Consider the following 20637-nt stretch of genomic DNA (forward strand, 5'->3'; position numbering starts at 1 on the left):
AAATTGACATTGACAGTATCTAAGAATTAAATACTCCTTACATATTTTCTAGCTCGGGGTACGCCGACAATAAATAAAAGTGTGGACTAAGAATGTAAAAAGAGGTATAACCTAGTATAATAATGTAAACAAAATATGTAGGGAATTTCAAAAAATTATATTGCTTCGCATAATGTCGACCAAAATAACAAAATAATGAAACTCATAAATGAACGTTTAAGTCAAATTGATGATGGGATGTGGCGTAATACTTGTCGACATGTACAAAAGAAAAAAGAAGAATACTATAGACATTTTGACATGGAGTCAGAATTTATAATTCACCTTGGAGAGTAGCGAATCCGAAAATTCATCATTTGATTTTTCAAATAGCGATTCATAATCATTATAAATAAATAAACATTAAATTACGTAATAACTGTTTTTCTTTAAACACCCGTATACAACCCCTACATAACTGTATTGTACCCGACTGTACCTCTTGTCACGCACACAAAGTCACTGTATATGTACAAGGGTTACCCACACATAAGGCCGCGCGCACGACTGAGTTGAACTTACTATAATTGTCTAATTGTCTGGTAAATAGATAACACATTAAAACTTGTACTTAGATAAACTTATCTTTAATCCACCTAATTAAGACCTCTTTTTTATTGGCTTCCTTAACCACGTCATCAAAATCTTGCAGACATGTTTAAAAAAAAACTAGTTGGTAGTAGAAAGTGGAATAAAGATAAGTGTTTTTTTAACGAGACTGTTTGAGCAAAAAATAATAATTTATCTGTTTGTTGCAGCCATGTTTCGAACCAAGATCAACGATACGACCAACTTTACTAGATTCTAAACCCGGCAAGGAAGAAAAGAAGAATTTGATCGCTAACATGGAGTATCCAGACGACCCTTACTAACATCTATGGATTTGTTTTGAGTGGCGTACAATACTTTGGCTATAACACTAAGGCACAATATACATAAGGAATTATTCGGGTAAAAGGTACTTATTTTACTGTTTTTATCTTTGATATATGAAAGAAGTCATGGCATAAAAAAGTTTGGCCACTTTTTTATAATTAGGCTGTGATGTTACGGGTGCTAAAGAAATTGCTACAGTAGGTATGGAAATGACTGTATTCAAAGCAAAAAGTCGCATTCACCACAAGAAAGTTATATACAGGCTGTTATATTTTACCACTACTTGTAATTGGACGTAAACTGGTGTAAGTGATAAGCAGCAATATAATATACTTTTATCAATGAAAGTTTGTCCAAACCGGATATTCCCTATGATATTGTGCCAAAGGTTTACATACATGTGATATTTGATTAAGGGTTGAGTAAAAGACACGAACAAACGATTACATTAATCTTTGTGCGTGCTCTAAGGGCTGTGTATGATTGCTAAAATCTGAGTGCATGGAAACTAGATTTTAGGTGTTATATTATTTATTCGGGTGCAGTGGGATCAGGCATATCGTAATACGTAAACCTTGAGGATCTTTGCTGAAATTCACATATTTTGGTACATGTTTTTTTTGTTAGCATTCACAAGGTGCCTTCCTGTTAACTTAGTGCTTTACTACGATAGCATATCCATGATTAAGTTCACACATGTTGCCGAAACATGCTGATTTTAGCAGCGATCCTACCGAAATAGGCATTTGAGTCGATTTTTCGTTATTTCCTGTTCTATCATTTCGGTAAACACTTGCTATATTTTAGTTTATTGTATCGAAAAAGTGTACTTATGTCGATTTCTATGTTCTTTTCTTATTTGATTAAGTTTTAGCGACTTTGTGCCAAAGCTAATATTTTTCGTATAACGAATTGGTTGCTTCCTTATGCAATTTATTAAAGAAAATATAATCGGCAACGCCAAACGATAACGTGAAATGGTCTCGATATAAAATATAACGTAGCATTTATAAAGAAATAAAAATAGTGTACTATTTGTACAGATTTTTGTTATTATTTTGTAATCACTGTTACCAAATTATTGTTTAATCATAATCATTATTATGGACATTTTTATTTAATAATATTATAATTTTTTGATTATTTTCGATATGTCATTGTAAGAATTCTTTGAAAATCATCAAAAAAAAATACTGCATGGGTTGTATTGTACGTCTTTAAGAATTGTTTGAGACTTAAATGTTTAACGTCTTATTCCGTTTCTGTGTTCAAATATTTTAACCACCAATGTGTCATCATTCTGTAGCTTGTAGCAGTTTTCTGCACACAATGGCCCAAATTAGTTTTTCAACTAATTGAGCTGAAGCTTCATAACAAAATGTGTTCTTCCATAATGATGAAAGTACTGCGATTGTTGACTATTTATAATCTTAACAAAATGTGCGAACAATACTGTTTTTACAAAGAGAATGATCTTTGCTAATTTTCATGAGCTTAGGTAATTATGACAAATCTGTAAAAACTATATTGACTGTGAAAATTATTTAGGATCATCTCAATCAGTGTTATTGAATGTCCCTATCTGCTAATAACCATCAAATATAAGTTCTTAATGAATATTGAATTTCCAAATATTATTAACACAGAATTTGAAAGTTATGGTAGAAGCGGGGACGTCTGAAAGGTTGTTCATTTAGTTTGTAATCATCATATAAATTTAACTATATCAACTGCTCGCAATCATTATCCTTTGCCAAAAAACTTAAATCTTAAATGTGTAATCATGTACCAGTTTTAATGTCGTTGTAAGCAGTGTGAAATAGTTTTATTTCATGATTTTTAGCGCGGTGCCTCACTTCTCGAGATAATGTTAGCTACACTGGGCTATAGACTTTAATCGGCTTTTTATAATTTTTATAGAGGACGCAGGCATGGTATGATATACCATTAAGAAGTTTAGTTAGTGAGTCGCCGATAAGTCTGTAGTCCGAAGTTCAAGCCTCAAATCGTTGTGAACGATTGAACCATTTTTAGGCTTTTAGTGTAAGAATTTGCGTTCCTATAGGTAATTCTAAAAAACAATATTTATCAGAGTACCTCAATATAGATAATTTATTTTAAAAATATTTATGCAAATTAGTGACAACGTTTGTGCACTTTCATAGAAGATATATATTTTTCGGCTATTAAGTACTTATTTATTTGTTCTTGACTGTACTTGTTTACTAGATTATTGTTTTGGCCTAGAATCTCAAGTTACTTAAAATTGTATCGTACTTACCGCAATTAGGTACCTATTAAACTAAGTTTATTTCTGTTCATCAGAAGATAACATGTGCACAATTTAGTGTTGTACTTAACATTCTAGAATATAGACTATACTTGCCAAGTTACTAATTTGCTTCCATTATGATTTAGTTTCCTCGCAGCTTACCTTATGAAGAGGCACCTCTACTTAATAAACCCTATATTGGTGGTACTTAGCTAAGTAGTTAGACAATTTAGAAATTACTTTGTTAGTGTTAGTTTTAGCTGTGGATTGATAATATCCACATCAGAAATGTGATATTATTGAGTCTTGGTATAAGCATATATTAGTGAATATTGTGATTAATAGTAATATTAAATTAAAGAGCTTGCATAAACGACTTTGGTTTCATTGCAATAAAAGCCGTTTTCGCTTGACAACTTCATTTATTCCATATAGCTAAGAAGATACAAAGTTTAGGGCTTGGACACATTCGATTTGGTCGGAGAACAGTTTAACAGTACAAACTTAAAGCAGTGAATACACTATTTCTAACACATCGTATTGCTTATAAATTATACATAGTTGCGCTTCATACAACCAACATTTTTCAATAAAGACTTGAGCCCTCATTTGAACTATTATCACATTGAATAAATACTTCTTTGTCTAACAATATAAATTATAATCTCCTTGTGATGAAACGAGAGTTGTGAAAAATATACATTTCCATACATTTGGATAAAAAACGACTAGGCACAATACAATCACGAAACAGCACAAATAGGTTACTCAAGACAGTAACGGTGACCACAGGTAATGAGAAAATACATTTTACAGTATATTTTGTTGGCTCACCAAAAAGCTGTCTATTTATTTTTAAATCTATGGTCTACATCCACAGAAATGATAATCATATACTTATCATTTTTGCCATTAAATTTAATAATATAATATTTAATATTGCATTTAATTATGATACTGTATAAAATATGACAGATATCTTAACAGCCAATCAAGCGATTTTATACATTGAATAATGAAATATAAGAATTCTATGTTTTATAAATTTTGAACAATACTTGGGATCAACATACTATTGCGCTCAATAGTAAGTAATATAAGCTTATTTATGGCAGATATATTTTTACATAAAATAATTGTTCCATAAATGGGTAATGCTTCAGAGCAGATTCCTAGGTATTTTCTATTAGCCTTTTATACATACAATAATAATATACGAGGTCTTTGGGGAAAAATTAAAAACAATGTTTACTATCCAATTTGTATAGTACCATATGACACAGTGAAGAGAAAGTATGTGAAGAACCTCAAAATTTGAGACTAATTAATATATTTTCAATTTTATAAAATACAATCAGGCTTACTGGTGAATACTCTTAATATTTATTACTGAAGACCATCTTTCCTAATATCTAACATTAATCTAAGCATTTTGTCAAGGATTATTAACAGGGGTTTACTTACTAAGTATTTGTTGCAATAAATAATAAACTATGAATACAGAAAATGCAATATATTATGGCAATTTATAAATAAGTTGTGGAATATATTAATATGTATAAATTCCTTTAAGGAATGCATTTAAAGATGAACTATATTATGTCAAGAATAATGTATTGTGGGAATGCTATGTTATAATCACATTTGTCGACTAAAGAGTGTAGCAACACCGCAATTAAAATACAAGTGTTGCCATAATGAATAATTAATTTATACATGCAGATAGTATATGTTTAATCATAAAAACAACAATTTCATACAACACTTACGAACTACTAGTAAATAAAAATAACAGAAAAATATATTGCACATTTAACTGTGATGTTTTATCGAAAAATAAAGACATTAGCACTATTTATTTTCATGAACAAACATATCATGAGAGAAAATCCGAATGATTTTTACGTCATATAAAAACTAAATCGTCGTAAATGTCAAATATTCCTACTAGGAATGTGAAAACAACCACAAATATTGTTTACTTTAATTGTTCTAGTTGTCAGAGCAAAAAAAAAAACAAAAAATACCTTATACATATAACTAAGATGTTTACTTAACTAAACCCTGCCAATTTATATAATGTCAGACAAATTGTTAAATATACATTCAATATTCAAATATTATGCGTATTAGTTAACTATAAGCTATGGTTTACGTACCCGTGTAGTTCTATGGTGCAGATCAATTTTTAGATGTTTCTGAAACATAGACAACATGGTGTTTGCATATTAAGTAATCTCAAAGTAAATTAACATTCTTCTTCTGGAGATATGACATAGGAAGTCATAATTTCAGGCGTACCCTGACGTAGGAATTTCAGATGATGAGATGAGAATCAGATGTGAACCAAAAAATGGAATGGGCTCGCTATGGATACTCCTGAAAATCAATTCTTAAAAAAATTTTTGAAGTGCGCGCACAGCATCGAGTTTCGAGTCTGTGATTGGTTAAATAATTTTCTGGTTCTACTTGAAATCTGTAGGTACACAGGATGTTAAGTGTGAGAAGTTGCAATGAATAGGTACTCACGGTCATCCCTCAGCAAGGCAGCGAGTTCATTGACCCTGTCCCTGTGCGCGTACATGTAGGCGTGCGCCTCCCACAGCATGGTGACGAGCACGTCGTCCTGCCGCTCGTCCATCGCCACGTCGCGCGACATCTGCGGCGCGAAGCGGTAGTACGGCACGCCCACCGCGCTGCACCACGCGCGGGCTCGGTCCACCACGCGCCCGTCCGACTGAGTCGCCTGGGGATTGTATCATGTCTGTTTATATACGGTCTTCTTCTTTCGTGTCGATGACATGTCTTATCGTGAGACTACACTTTGTCAGCCCAATATCGCCACAGCGAGAGCACGGCCGGATGCACTCATGAGGTCCTGCCGCGAGCAAGTTTCAGGGCACAGTGGACATGCGATGAGGTGGGACATGGTCTGCATAGCAGCGCCGCACTCGCACCCAAGGTCCGCCCTGCCCGTGAAAGCCCACCTGGACCGATTGTCTTTGCTTCGGCCGACCTGCGTTCGGAGTCTGTTTATATACGGTGGACCGGTAGTACGGCACCCCCACCGGGCTGTAAGAATTAAGTAATTTGTACCTGGTCGACGAGTAGACCCCCGATAGCTGATAGTCCCCAAGCCAGTCGCGCAGTGTCCCACAAACTCTCTGGTTTGAACACATCTATGTCTTTTAACTTCGATACGGGAATAAGACCTGAAATAAAAAGAAAGAACACATTCGTTATGAATAGCTTGTTATTTGATACTGCAGCGAAAATTAATGGGACTTCTTGAACAACTAATGACTTTTTCATCCCACCATCTCGGAAAGAGTAGTTTTACCCTTTGATATCTGAGCGCAAAAGCCGTTTTTATCCTCTAGAGCGGCAAAGTGATTTGAATTTAGAACATCATGTGCAATACTCCATTTGTGACAATTTTGATAAGACTTTTCAAACAAATACATATTAAACAAATAAAATACTGCTTAAAATAATTATTCAATTAATTAAGTAATTTTTTTTATTGTTTTTACATAGATTTTTAGATTTTTTGATTCATTATTAAACTGAGTTTTCAAATAAATGAACTTTAATAGGTACTACTTTTTAATTTGATACTCATATGTGCGCGCCATTCTGTTTTTTGCATTTAGAAATTTCCTCGATGAGGTGGGATGAAAAGTTACGTGTTGCACTCGAGTGCATAGATTTTTCACCTTGTGCTCTTTTGATTCCCTCGCTATCGCTCAGGATTCTAATTATTGAAACACTCGCTACGCTCGTGTTTCAATTTTAGAATCCTTCGCTTGCTCGGTCATCAAAATTGAGCCCGCGGTTAAAAAGCAACTTTGCACTCTTGTATAACAAATAACTATTGAAACCTGTTCAGTAGTTTGTATGACATGAACCTGATCTTAAATATCTCTCAAGAGTAGACCAGTTCGTTAAGACCTTAAATTGAGTTACCTAAACAAACGTTTCAATACCTTGCATTACTACTTATTAACTACATGCATATTTTTAGTAGATTTTTTCTAGAGAAGATTTTAGTTAAATTATTTTTCTACTTTAGAACTTATAGGTCATCTTACCTGTACCACAAGACACTACAACTTTAAGATTAGTTTTCTTAGCCTCTTCATGTTGTCCCGTAGCTCTCAGCGCGAGATTCAGTTCAGTTAACTCTGTTAGCACGTCCAATGTCGGGTTGTTGCCCATTAGTCCACCGTCTAAATACCTGTGGGAATAACAGGAATTTTAAGGACACAAAGGTTTATGTTTATTAGTATGACAGTTTAATTTCGTGTGTCATCGTTTGCGAATTCGATTAGACAATTACAATGATAAAAGATATAAAAATGGCACATACACAGCATACGGCTTATGCTCTTTCGCAAATCTTTGCGAAAAAAAAAATTGGTTGCCTGTAAAGTCGGTATACGGGCGAAAGTTTTACGTGACAACGACTTTGAGTGGTAAAATAATTTTAATGGAATATTCATTCGTATAGTAGGAAGAAGGGTGCTCGAGTGGAAGGGACGCGTGCCTTTCACTTTTTATGTCTGTCTCTCTCGCTCTTAGGCGGGCAAACCATGCCCGAGTGGAAGGGACGCGTGCCTCTCACTCGCTCTCATTGTGAGCGCATAACGTGAGCGGAGCGTAACGCAGTTTCTTGAAGTGTCACCCGGCAAACCAATTTATAAGACGTTGTCACGTCAAAATAAAGCACATAAAGTTATCTTTATATACAAAAAATATGAATAAACACTCAGTTAGCGCATAATTGCGCAATTTGCGCAAACCTTCCCATTGTCATTGACTTTCAACTGCGACAGCCATTTTATTATTAAAACGCTTATCTTAGCTTCACTTGTAACTAACTATATATGTAAGAAAATCTTGGAATCTTAATTTGACCCACTTCCCGATCTTCGATTAGGATGAAATTTTGCACAAGTTTTGAGTTCTGATGACAATACATGAATAGCGTTTTTTTTTTAGTTTTTTGAACTATAAATTTTTTAATATCTTGTTCGTACGGACTTGTAAACTTAGCCAATAAAAGCCTACTATAAGGAATATGATGTAAGAATATTCTCTCTATCACTGTATGCCTTACCTGCCCGAAGCCCTAAAGTACGAGGGCGCAGCACCCGTGGCCCTGGCAGCTTGCCACACTAACTGTTCAGCAGGCGGGGGCGGCGCCGCCAGAGATACCACTGACGCCTGATCGCCGGCTTCTGCGTGAGGACCTAGGGAATAAGTTTCGAGCTTTGAAGATATCAAAACATTCACTGGTAATTACATATTTACAATAAATATTAAAAAACAAACTATCCTAGTAAAAACAAAAAAAATATCCCCATAGCTGGTGTTTTAAGGTAAATAGTTCACGAAATCGTTCTATATCGTGTATATACAAATCGTCTAATCAATAAATAAATGGATATTTTTTATACGGCTATCAATATAATCCTTATATGTATAGACAAACAAAACACATTATTTACTTGTAGTTCCATTGTGGTCATCAAGAATCTCTTGCGCAGACTTGTAGTTCCTGAATATGTGTAAGTCAACTGGTTTCCTATCGGCTAGTACAGCTAAGATCATCAGCTTTGGATGTTCTATGTCAGCCATCACTGTCTCCGTACCTGAAGAATAAAATTGAACCTTATTACAAGGACTTATAGCTGATTTTTAAATGTTTACAAAGATTAACAAAAAAAAAATAATTTAGGCTACATGTATTTGCATGTTTTCGCAAGGACTATGTAATTAACAGTAATTGGAATAATTAAAACATTAATACAAAGTATACTTATCCACATTTTAAATGGCAACTGCTAGGTGTAACTTTTCCATACGTGCAAAAACAGTGCTATTTTATGCGCTTTTCGTGTTCTTTCTGACGAAAGTACATCAAATATTTGCAAAAATATGTCATACTCACCTAAACAGTCCTTCAGAATAGTTTCCAAGGCTTCTGAAGGATAAGGCCTCATGCCAACAAAAGCGAATTCTTTCATCCTAAAGTAGAGTCTCTGACAGTCTCTGAGGGACTTCCCACTGGCTAGGGCCAAGGCCAGAATGCCTCCCGTACTGGTGCCTGCTATCCAATCGAAGCAGTGGATTATAGGTTGGCCTACAGCTTCTTCTAAGTTTATTAGCACTTGGACTAATACTAGGCCGCGAATGCCACCACCGTCTAGGCAGAGTAACCTAGAATAGGGAAGAAATTGATAAATATCATGAATACAATTGCAATTGCAACATAAAAATATAGTGATCGGGAAGATCCGACATTTCTTATGTGTCTATCGTATATTGCATATGGCCAAGGAGGAAGGAAAGATAGCTTAAGGAAATTAGGCAAAGGTATGAAAACCAATTGGTCTTGATGGATTGGTGTTTTTTTTTGTTATAAAAATAATGGACGGGTTAAATAGAAGGCGTTTAAAGGCAGATCAGATCTAGTAAAGTACCTCATCCACATTTTGGCGCGCTATTTCCTAAGAAGATTTTCCAGTATGACATCTTCGCTAACCATTTCGTTTACCATGCATATAACTTAATACCATGTAGGTATATATTTACTTAAGTTTGACTACTCATCGTTACTAAACCAGTTTAACGCAAATATCGACGTTCAAGTCAGTACGTGACAGTCAACAAACTTGTAAATATTTTTTTTACACAAATAAAGTATTAAGATTTTTATAGAACTATTTACATAGATTTTGCCACATAATTATTGTTAAACCGAGTTTTTAAATAAGAGTTATATCAGGATTGCTCATCTTTTGATAACTGTCTACTCAAAGTGTGTAGATTTAATCCGCGTCCAAAGGCTAAAACTTACTTGTTCTCTGGAATAAAAACCGGCCTTAGCCAAACTACAATTCTATTTATCTCACCGTCCCTGCTTCTGATTAGTATCGTAACACGCAGCTCTCTCCATGGCTGCGACGGAGAGCATCTGGCTGACCAGGTCTCTGGTGGAACTCCTGGCGACGGGAGGTGGTGGCACTCCGTTGTAATCACCTCGGGCTGAACAGCCAGGACCACAGCCTGATACTTCGGGAGGACATCTAAAGTAAAAGTCGGTCATTTAGCAAGACAAATAAGATGAATTGACAACTTCATTTTTGGGAAGACGGTTAAAATGCATTATTTTTCGACTTGATTACATGCACATAATTTTACTTCAGTCGTTTTTTAATTCCTAACTATACGTAGATGATTTGGGTATTGCAGAGAGATGCCTGACCAAAACAAGAGATTAGTCTCTTTCCTTGACTGATATGAACTCATACATATCTGAAATTAGGCTTTGATAAATGCAGTGTTTTAAGAAATATATTTTGAGATCTTCCAAAATCATCATCCTCCGAGCCTTTTCCCAATCATGTTGGGGTCGGCTTCCAGTCGAACCGGATTCAGCTGAGTACCAGTGCGTTACAAGAAGCGACTGCCTATCTGACCTCCTCAACCCAGTAACCCGGGCAACCCGATACCCCTTGGTTAGACTGGTGTCAGACTTACTGGCTTCTGACTACCCGTAACGACTGCCAAGGATGTTCACTGACAGCCGGGACCTACAGTTTAACGTGCCATCCGAAACACAGACAATGGTGTCTAAGATGTACTTAGAAAGTACATACAAACTTAGAAAAGTTGTATTGGTACTTGCCTGACCTGGGATCGAACCCGCGCCCTCGTACTTGAGGTTGGTCCTTTACCCACTAGGCCACCACGACTTCCAAAATAAATTACATAAAAACTTTTAAACATTTTAATCATACAAATGATTAATAGTTTATTTAACTCACCTTCTAGCACCAACAGCGTGCAAAACATACAGAATCTTATCATAGTTACTGCTCGACATCTCCGTAGGCAGAATATGTCTGGCCGTATTGCCCATATTATTCTTTGCTTCTAAATCAGCACCAAAAACAATCAACGCTTGTACTATTGCGATGTTCGTTTGTTTTACCGCCAAATGCAAGGGAGTGTTCCCTTCATTGTCCCCTATAGAGTGTTCAGCCCCCCTTGAGAGTAACGCCATAGCGCATTCGAGACGACCTCTTAACACCATGATGTGTAAGGCCGTTCTACCATCGAAGTTGAGAGCGTTGATATCGCAGTTTTTGTCGACGAGTGCCTCAATGACTTCCCGGGATATAGCCCAGTGGATTGGCGTGCCTCCGTGTTTCATGTCTTGTTGGTATAGTTTCGGTTGGTTGTCGTGTAGCAAGTCGCCCACTATGCCTGGAAATTTGAGGTTATTTATTTTATTTGGAGGTTCAATTATAGTACCCGAAACTGACAGAAAATTGATTTAATTTGGGCTGAGGGCTCTAAATAAAAAGGTACTATGTCATGCCTAAAAATATTTTGTAAAGAAAAATCTTTAAAATATAATAGAATTGACTAGCTATAAAACAATTAATTAAATAGTTATTAACTGTGAAAGGAATGACTATAAAATAATGCGGTTATGACTATCAAAAGTAATAATTTAAACAATTAAGACTAGACATTTCCGTTTCACATTATTATCCTTGTATTGATCCATTGAAATCAGAATTATAGACTTTGTTTATTTTACGAATAAAAATATTAAACTGCTAATTCTATAGAAACCTTTGTATATTATTTAAAAATAGTTTACACGGCACCCATTCCTAGATTAATCACAAAGCATAAAGAAATCTATCAACCATTACCAAATTCCAGCACACATCTCGAAAAACAAAATGGCTACTATACACAGTGCCGACGGCTGTGCCACTTATGCCAAACGTACAACCGGCATATACCAATACATAGGCAGAAGCAAGAAATTTATCGGGACGCTTTTTTCACACATGGTTGGCAGCCCCGGATCTTCAATTTTTTTTAGGCGGGGCAAAATCTGAAAAATGCCGCCCTGCCTACCTACTTATGTTTGTTCACCTTTATCATCCATTTAATTTCAGTTATCACTATGTAGGCAGGCAGGGCCGTCTCTAGCTCATGTAGCGCTTGGGTGCAATCATCACCCAAGCGCCACCTATGTATTGAAAGATTTTGAGTTGTACATATTGATCGAAGTACTTAGAGTAGTTATAAGGAATATAAATAAGAACAGAGAAAGTCACTTTTTTGGTAGGTAAAGGACTTAAAAAAGGTGTCCAAATCGTCGACCTCGATGGCGCAATGGTTACCATGCCGGACTGCCGGACCTGAGGTCCCGGGTTCGATTCCCGGTTCGGTCGACATTTGTGTGATGAGCATGCTTGTTGGCCGTGGTCTGTGTGTTATAATATGCATGTAGCTATAATTATATGTAGTTTATCAGTTGTGTTTGCACCCATAACACAAGCTAATAAATAGCTTACCATGGGGCTAACCGACCGTGTGTGAAGGTGTCGCGATATTTATAATTTAAATCATTGTGGGGTCAAACTGTTGGCCAGGTTTACGTTATGAAAGTCGAGACAGATTCATGCAACTGTAAAAACTAGCGCGAGCGAAGCGAGCGCGCAAATTTTTTAATTTTGGGACACAAAAAGTTAATAAGTTTTAAAAAGCGCTGTGAAGTAACAAGCAGTCGGAAGCGCAAAACTTTCTTGTTTTTGAGGACTCCGTAAAAATGTTTTTTGCTACATTCGACTTATGTAGTAACGAAGGCAAACTACGTATAATATTGCGCGAGCGAAGCGAGCGCAAAATTTTTTGAGCCCACGATGCAAAAGTACCTGATGATTAAGTATGTACATTGTAAAGCAACAAGTAGCCGCGAGCGTAGCGAGCGCGAACTTTTTAAAAATATTTGTTTGATGACTCACAAATTAAACTGGGAATTATGTAAGTACAAATAAAAAGAAACTGTGATTAGAGCAAGTGCCATTTGTGTTCGTTTATTCGGTGCGTCAATAAAAATAATAAACAATCAGAAAAATGTACATAGGTATATTGACACTTAGCCGCGAGCGTAGCGAGCGCGAATTTTTCGAAACAAAGTGAAGGCGACTTTTTAGAAACTTTGCTTGTCAATATCATGATACAATGTGAAACTTCCTTATCAAAAGGGTGTAATTTCATTGAAATTTCCTGGTGGTGGGGCGTCCCGCGGCGCTCCTGAGACCGAGGCGCCTGGGTTATTCGCACGCCCTGCACCATAGAAGAAGTAGCATTAAAAAAAAAAAAAATAATCGCAAATAATTTTAATCAGTTTTAGTTTGCTAAAACTTCGCGTCGTGAATAATAAATGTTCGTGTAGTCGGTGCAGCATGTCTCACTCCGCGCTCAGGGTATCGGTCAAGTTGATATGGCCATGAAATTGCTGTAGGTACTTGTGCTATTATTTTTTTCCGTGGTCAAAGTTAAATAAATGATGAGTAGTCCATTGGTCTGTGAAGTGTGAATTTGGCATCTGCCTGATTTTGCCGCCCCCTGAATTTGCCGCCCGGGGCATGGGCCCCGGCTTGCCCCCCCCTAGATCCGGGGCTGATGGTTGGTGAGCCCGCCCTATGATAAGTTATTAACAAGCATACTCATCACACAAATGTCAACCGAACCGGGAATCGAACCCGGGACCATTATTTTCCAATGGTAAAAATCATCAAATGAGTCCGAAAATCCCGCTGTGGGTTAGCAGTGTGGAGGGAGTGTCAGACTTTTACTGACTAAACATCCATCGTGTTCCTTCCTAGGCCTTTTATTTACCAGGGCCGCGGTAACTCTTTCGAACAATTTCGCAGTCCCCACAAGGCCTGCGAGTTTGTTTGGCCCCGCTGGGGATCGAACCCGGGACCTCAGATTCGGTGCCTATTGTGCCATTGGGGTTGCCGGCACTGTGTTTAGTAGCCTTTACAAGTACATACATATAAATATAATACCTGACAGTATCGTAGCAGATTTTCTAAAAGCCGTCATGCTGCTATCGGCACGAGCTAGAAATAGGGCACAGAAAGCATAAGCCAAATATACAGTAGGTCACCGAAGTTGTCTCAAATACCCGTTGAACTACTGCATACAGTTAGACTATGGTTTTAGCGTGACAAGGAAAGCTAAGGGAAAAACTGTGAAAAAAAAGAAATCCAAAACCGTTAGACACAAGGCAATTGCATTAGCTATTAATAAAAAAGTAAGCTCTCTAAAAGTTTCTAATATTTACTATTAGCTGTCAGAAAAAGGTCAAAGGACAAATATGTTGTCATTTAAGAACATTAAAATGGGGTATTTTAGTGCCTAACCACTGTTTTTTCTTTAAACACTTTACTGTCCATAACATTACATTTAGATCTGCAAAGATACACTTAGGAGCAACATTTAAGTAGCGCTCAATAGCGTTTGTATTTCGTCGACATGGCGTTTAATGCACGCTATTTACACACACTTAAATACCTCATTTTTAAGCTACGGAAAAAAACTACTTTTATACGCTTTAACAGAAATACGGAAACGCCACTCAATTTTAACGTCAACTCAAAGATCATTCTATCTGTAACACTACATACATAAATTTTTGCGAAAGAAATACTAATTTCCGTTCCCAATACTCTATCTAAGTAACTAATTTTGTTTTGCTGGCTGAAAACAGGAACAGGAAATTGTCATTACTCGCATGCGGCTAATGTCTAAATTCTCTAGTAAGATAGAAATAATATTGAAAATGGACGTTAAAGTTAGGGTGCATCTACACGGTGCAAGTTAACATGCGCGTTTGACAAGCGACAAGAGCACGCGGGTGGGTATTTTGATTTGGTACATGCGCGAGTCGCTGGACCCGCACGATTTTAAAAAGCATGTAACCTGCGCATGTGCCTCAACATGCGCAAGCTACTTGCACCGTGTAGATGCACCCTTAAATAGCGCTTGAGTATTTCGAGGCAAGTAGAATAATATTGAATACAATAGTTGTAAATAACAGTGTTAAGCTGTCGTATTAGGATAAGACCTATGAAGGAAATAAATAAGGCTTGCAAACATGACATACAAATCACACCATCACCTAGAAGTGTCAAACAATACCTGGTAACAGGCTAGTAGATCGTTTGGCAGCTGTCAGATTGACATCGGCGCCTGCCAACATGAGTGCGCGTACGCAATCTGGCGCGTCGGCCAGGCATGCCGTGTGGAGTGGGGTGTAGCCCTGCTTGTTGTAGACGTTGAGGGAAGAAGGGCTCTTGCTGGCCAATGCCTGGTGGAAATGATGAGATTAACGTTGGATTTCTTTATGTTATCTATCCGTTTTATTATGGCGTTAGTTCCGTAGAAAATATGGAAATCAACGGATAGTTACGATTATAGAAATTCACAGTTACGCAGAGTACACAGGTACATATTCTATAGCACAGGTCAAAGATTTGAATGTTTATTTTTATGCAATGTAACTTGTAAATTTAACAAAAAGCACACTTTTTTTAATTTTTGATAATTTGCCGGGACTAGTGTAATGATGTAATTATCTGAAGATATTAATAATGCTGGAAATGTAGGTTTCGACTATGGACTATGACACAAGGATTTGGTGTATATTTTTGATAATCACTGGACTAAACACTGATAAATGACCGTTGAACCTGTGTCCATTTAAAAAGATGCAATTGTCATATCTAGCGCTATCTATATCTGTAGCAGTCACTTTAAAAGTTAACATTAGATTAACACTCGCACTGAGTCACTAATTTACTGATGTCTGATAAGACACGATTATGTGCTTGTGAACTTGGTTTGTAAAAGTAACAAAACATTTAAGCTATCAAGGAGGTACATAGTAGTGTCTGCTTTCCCCAAAAAAAACAACTGCAGAGATTTTGACAAACATCTTTAGACAGGTTAACATCCAACAATAAATTATGATAAATTTCAAATTTAAAAGAACATGTAAACGGTCTATATTGTGGATATTGATGTGAGCTAGTACGAAGCTCACATCAATATCCACAATCTAGAGCAGCCTATCATTATACAAAGGCATAAATTAATACGTAGGTGTACCTATGTCATTGAAGCAGACTTTGAAAGGTAATAAGATGTTAGCTGACGTATCACACAAATAATAGATTATTTCGAATGCACGAGTATTCATGACTTCATGAGATGCTCATAAATATACTTAGTTTTCGTCAAATAACTTTGCACCTCTGAAGTCAGTCATTTAAAGCCTCGAGCATACACTTTCGTGGTTTTGTTCTTATATTTTCACTCTATATCAACTTCGGACTATACCTCTGCTATATGTATGTAAGTATATTGAAATGGCGGACCGTTTTTAAATTTAAAAAGTAGGTACATTTGAATACCGTATTAATATTGTACTAAAACTTTTTGTCGGATTTATTGTGACCCAATTTTATCATATCTATTTACTTTGTTATCTTTGTTTATGTTTTATCTGAAAGCATGTTATTGGCCAGTGATAGGAGTGTATGACGTTTCGTTAGGCCACGATTTCATTCCTAATGAATTATTCTGGTAAGAATTTTCTTAAAATTCTATATAGTAAGAGCATTTCTGAGTATACATATGTGTAACTTCCAATTAAAAACTATAATAAGTATACAAATTCTAGAGATAAGTAGCTTACTACCTTTAGAATTTGTTTGTAAGTTTATGTAACATAGTAGGAATTTGCAGTACTTAAACACAATAATTCTTATCGTGTGCAGAGATTTTAATCCATTTATTAAGTCACGAATTTCAAGAGAGAATGTATTTAAGTTTTAACATGTCGTGACACATATACCTATAAGACAAAGGTTTTTCCTTCTCTTTGTGTACAATTGATGTTAGTTTTTACCTCTATTATAATGCCTTGTCAAACTCAGTATTTTCAATGACCAATAAAACAGATGCAGATGAATGCTAAATCTTCAACGCGTGAGATCAGCTTTGTTTATCCAATGTTGCCTTGTACACTCAAATCATATCACACCCATTTGGACAAATTCCAACGTTAACATCAAGTCAAGAAATATCTATTTAAAACCACAAAAATATATAACACATTTCAATGACATTCTTGGGTGCGAGTGCAGGGCTGCTGTGCAGACCATGTCCCACCTAATCGCATGTCCACTGTGCCCTGAAACTTGCTCGCGGGAGGACCTAATGAGCGCGTCCAACCGTGTTCTCGCTGTGGTATATTGGGCTGACAAACTGTAGTCTCACTATAAGACATGTCATCGACACGAAAGAAGAAGAATGACATTCTAATCTGTATCATATATCATTGAAATAAGGTCGCAGATCGTGAAACATGTTAATTTAAATTAGCCCTGTAAGACCAACATGATGAATGTGAAAGTGTAAAAATAGCAAAATCAATAGGACTTACATTAATAATTTCTTTGTTACTGGCTGCTGCATAGTGGAACACTGTGTTACCCTCAAGGTCAATTACATCGAGTGAAGAATTCAGAGAGACTAAACTTTGGACCATGCGGACATTGCATGATTTTACAGCCACCTGAAAAAAACGGGAAATTATTTATCACAGTTTTTATTTGTTTACCTTCGTGGGAAGAATAAATCACGTGTCCGAATATAAAGTTGCAATTTTTTTTGGGTTCAACTTTCGTCAGTTTTCAATCTATCAGACACTAGCTGTTTTGTTAAGTATCCTAACATATTTTTTTTAATCGAACCAGGTATTCCCGAGATTTGCAAGTTCAGCCTAACAAGAAGGCACACTCTCCGTCATATCCATCATACCGATTACTTCTCTTCATTCTAAAAATATTCGCCAAAACCTTGTCAGATTCATATAAATAGTATCAGCCAGTCATCATTACGAATGAATTGAAAGAAGGAAATAAAAAAAAACATAACAATAACACATAAGTATAATGATTCCCAGACAAGTTCTACTGAGTCATTGTAGTTTACATACATAGCTAGATATTAATATGTATACATATAGTTATAAGTCTTTAGATGAATCACAGAGGCTGACCTTTGTACTTCAGTGTAAATACGCCATGGCTGGGATTATTCAATACGCTCTAGTAAACTCTAGTTACGGAACTATTTCAGTGAATCAGTTATATTTTACTGTGAATTTACAGTAAAAGTGGTTCCTCTGAGAGAAAAATAATAGTACATTCTACTTAAAAAAATATATATATTTAATGAATGAAGTAAATTACTGCTTTGTATGACTGGAAATTTACCACAAGTAAATTTTATTTCACCAATAGTGATGAGAGCAATCATAGTTTGAATCACTGACCCACTTGATATTTCCTTGACATAGAGGAATTCCATAAACAAGGAATTCCAAGATGCCATGACTCAACAAATTATCCTCTTTTAAGGAAAATAATAGCACTAATATGCTTATATTCTTACCAAGTGACCCCTAATGACCCCATTATGAATGTCCCAAAATTAATCAGCTTCAAAACAGAGTAACGTCAGTTTTTAAAATTGTTTTACTTCTTCTACAGTAGACAGAAACTGGCTAATTGGGAATCCCAAAGAACTATGTACTTTCCATAGCAGAATAAAATATGGTTTGTTTCTCAAGTATTTCGTATGCAGCATTTTAATGTTAAAAAGAATTTGGGATATTGATGCCTTCGTTTGATTAAAATGGTTCATCTTTAAAGTAAGCAGGTATAGATTGTTATAAATATAATTTAAAGACTTGCGAAAATTTACTTACCATTAATGGTGTAGCTCCAGTCAAAGGATCAATGCTATCAATATGTTTCTGGACTTCAGGGTCATTGAACAGCTCGCTCAGTCCGAAGTGAGCAACCATATGAGCAATCGTCCATGATTGGTGCTCCGATAATGTGTCACACAGCTTCTGAAGTATCGCTACTGTGCACTGGAAATATATGTTTGATTAGATTTCTTTTTTTTATTATAGAGAGTGTAGTTAATGGGAAGAGACGGCCAGTTGGGTCAGGTGCCTTATGGAGGTGTTTAGTTGAAATGGAGGCTATTGTAACTGGCCTTGGACATTGAACATGGTACTCAAAAGTAGTACGAATAGGTTTTTGCCAGCCATATCTCCCTGATGATGTATAGCATAGATGTCATCATCATTATGATAAAGAGTATATAAAAAAAATGAGTTTTGGGCTGCTTTAGCATATATAAGAAACTCACCTCTTTGGTAATCTTAATAAATATAGGTATTCTCTCTTTGTATACTATAAATTTCTCTTCTGCAGACTCTAAGGTTTTTGCACGAAATAGGCTGAAAATTAAATAAAACTTTAAATATACTTGAAATAAAATTGATTTGGTTTATATACATTTTTTTATCTTCATGATATAGGCCACTGCCAAAACTGTTATTTTATTGCAAATTAATAATTTTGAATGTAAGTTATTTTTAGTGAGTCTGAATTTGATATAAGTATTATAAGTGGATTATCTTGATTAATTTGTATTATGATAGTGCATAATATTGGGTTAGTATAACAAAGATATTTGATAGTAGATTGATAGAATTTAAAGCATTGATTGTAAGACAAGTGTTATTTTTATTTATGATTAACTCATGATTAGAGAGAAAAACATGTTTCTTCTTACATAACATGTTTCTAGTGCTCATATTATCTTCAGTCTACTAACTACAAAGATTAGTAAACTACAAATCACTCTGAAACTGTTATCATTTTAAGATTACTATAACATTTAATTATAAGAATCTTTTACTTTTTTTAAAAAGAAACCTCCTTTTTATAGGTGAATAGCCTGGATATTCCAATTTCAAACCACAGCATACTATGTCATAGTTCTTTAAAATTAAATTAATTTAATTTGAATAATATTCTCATTGTATATAAGCAATGAACAATGCCAAAAAGATGAAAAACAATTGGCAATTTAAATAAATCAATGAGTCAAACCCATTAATAATATCTTACCTGTACATCTGATGTAAGCTCTCAGTAAAGGGTTTATGAAGAACTATTTCGTAGTATTTCTCTTTAGTATTTTTGCCGTCTGGGGGATTTTTTGGTCCATACAGTAAAATAGAATCTTCACGGTAGTGTATCGGCCTTGAAATGTAGTTGTCTGACCGCACCTCTATCACTTTGGTCGGAGCTTCCTCCGTGCCCAGGAGACCACGAAAAACTAGCAAAACGTAAAAAAATAAATATCTGCTCACAAGCAAAAAAATATTAATAACACTCCCATTGCGTGTGATGAAAATACAAAAATATTTTGCATTGACGTACAAAAATAACTTACTTGAATTCAGCATTTTTTTATGAAGTGATCCTCTGTTTTCTAGGGAAAACTATTTATTTAATACCAATTTTATTTGTATGTATTGCTTACACAATTCACATAATACAGGGGCTGAGGTCAGCCAGCTGACGTGAATTCTGATTGAAAACTGTCAGTTGTCAATAACTGACAGTACGACGCAAAGTTGACACTTGTCGATGCTTTTTCTTCTTTTTTTGCAGTAAATTACCAGAGAGAAATTC

The 20637-nt window shown here is 35.6% G+C and overlaps 2 protein-coding genes across 3 annotated transcripts in view; one reads left to right on the forward strand and one right to left on the reverse strand.

The window, feature by feature from the left end:
• LOC126056787 (protein cueball) overlaps positions 1-3560 on the forward strand; it is a 39277-nt gene extending 35717 nt beyond the window's left edge. Inside the window, exon 7 of the mRNA XM_049850879.2 lies at positions 798-3560. Within this exon, the coding sequence (XP_049706836.2) occupies positions 798-911 (114 nt within the window). The 3' untranslated portion in view covers positions 912-3560. The remainder of the gene's footprint in view (positions 1-797) is intronic.
• Positions 3176-20569, reverse strand: LOC110381932 (85/88 kDa calcium-independent phospholipase A2). Of its 2 annotated transcripts, XM_049850875.2 has the most exons (16): positions 20396-20569; positions 20068-20278; positions 19301-19391; positions 18849-19016; positions 17520-17651; positions 15212-15380; positions 14077-14130; positions 11020-11461; positions 10105-10278; positions 9141-9409; positions 8698-8841; positions 8307-8439; positions 7279-7424; positions 6284-6399; positions 5717-5933; positions 3176-5385 (listed from the first exon to the last, which is right to left on the reverse strand). In XM_049850875.2, the coding sequence occupies exons 1-16, from the start codon at positions 20406-20408 to the stop codon at positions 5369-5371; spliced, it is 2496 nt and encodes an 831-aa protein (XP_049706832.2). In that variant the 5' UTR covers positions 20409-20569; the 3' UTR covers positions 3176-5368. The 2 variants fall into 2 exon arrangements, with proteins under 2 accessions (XP_049706832.2, XP_063893123.1); XM_064037053.1 differs by lacking the exon at positions 14077-14130.
• Positions 20570-20637: the final 68 nt, after the last annotated feature.

Source organism: Helicoverpa armigera, chromosome 11, assembly GCF_030705265.1.
Source record: "Helicoverpa armigera isolate CAAS_96S chromosome 11, ASM3070526v1, whole genome shotgun sequence".
Lineage (NCBI taxonomy): Eukaryota > Metazoa > Arthropoda > Insecta > Lepidoptera > Noctuidae > Helicoverpa > Helicoverpa armigera.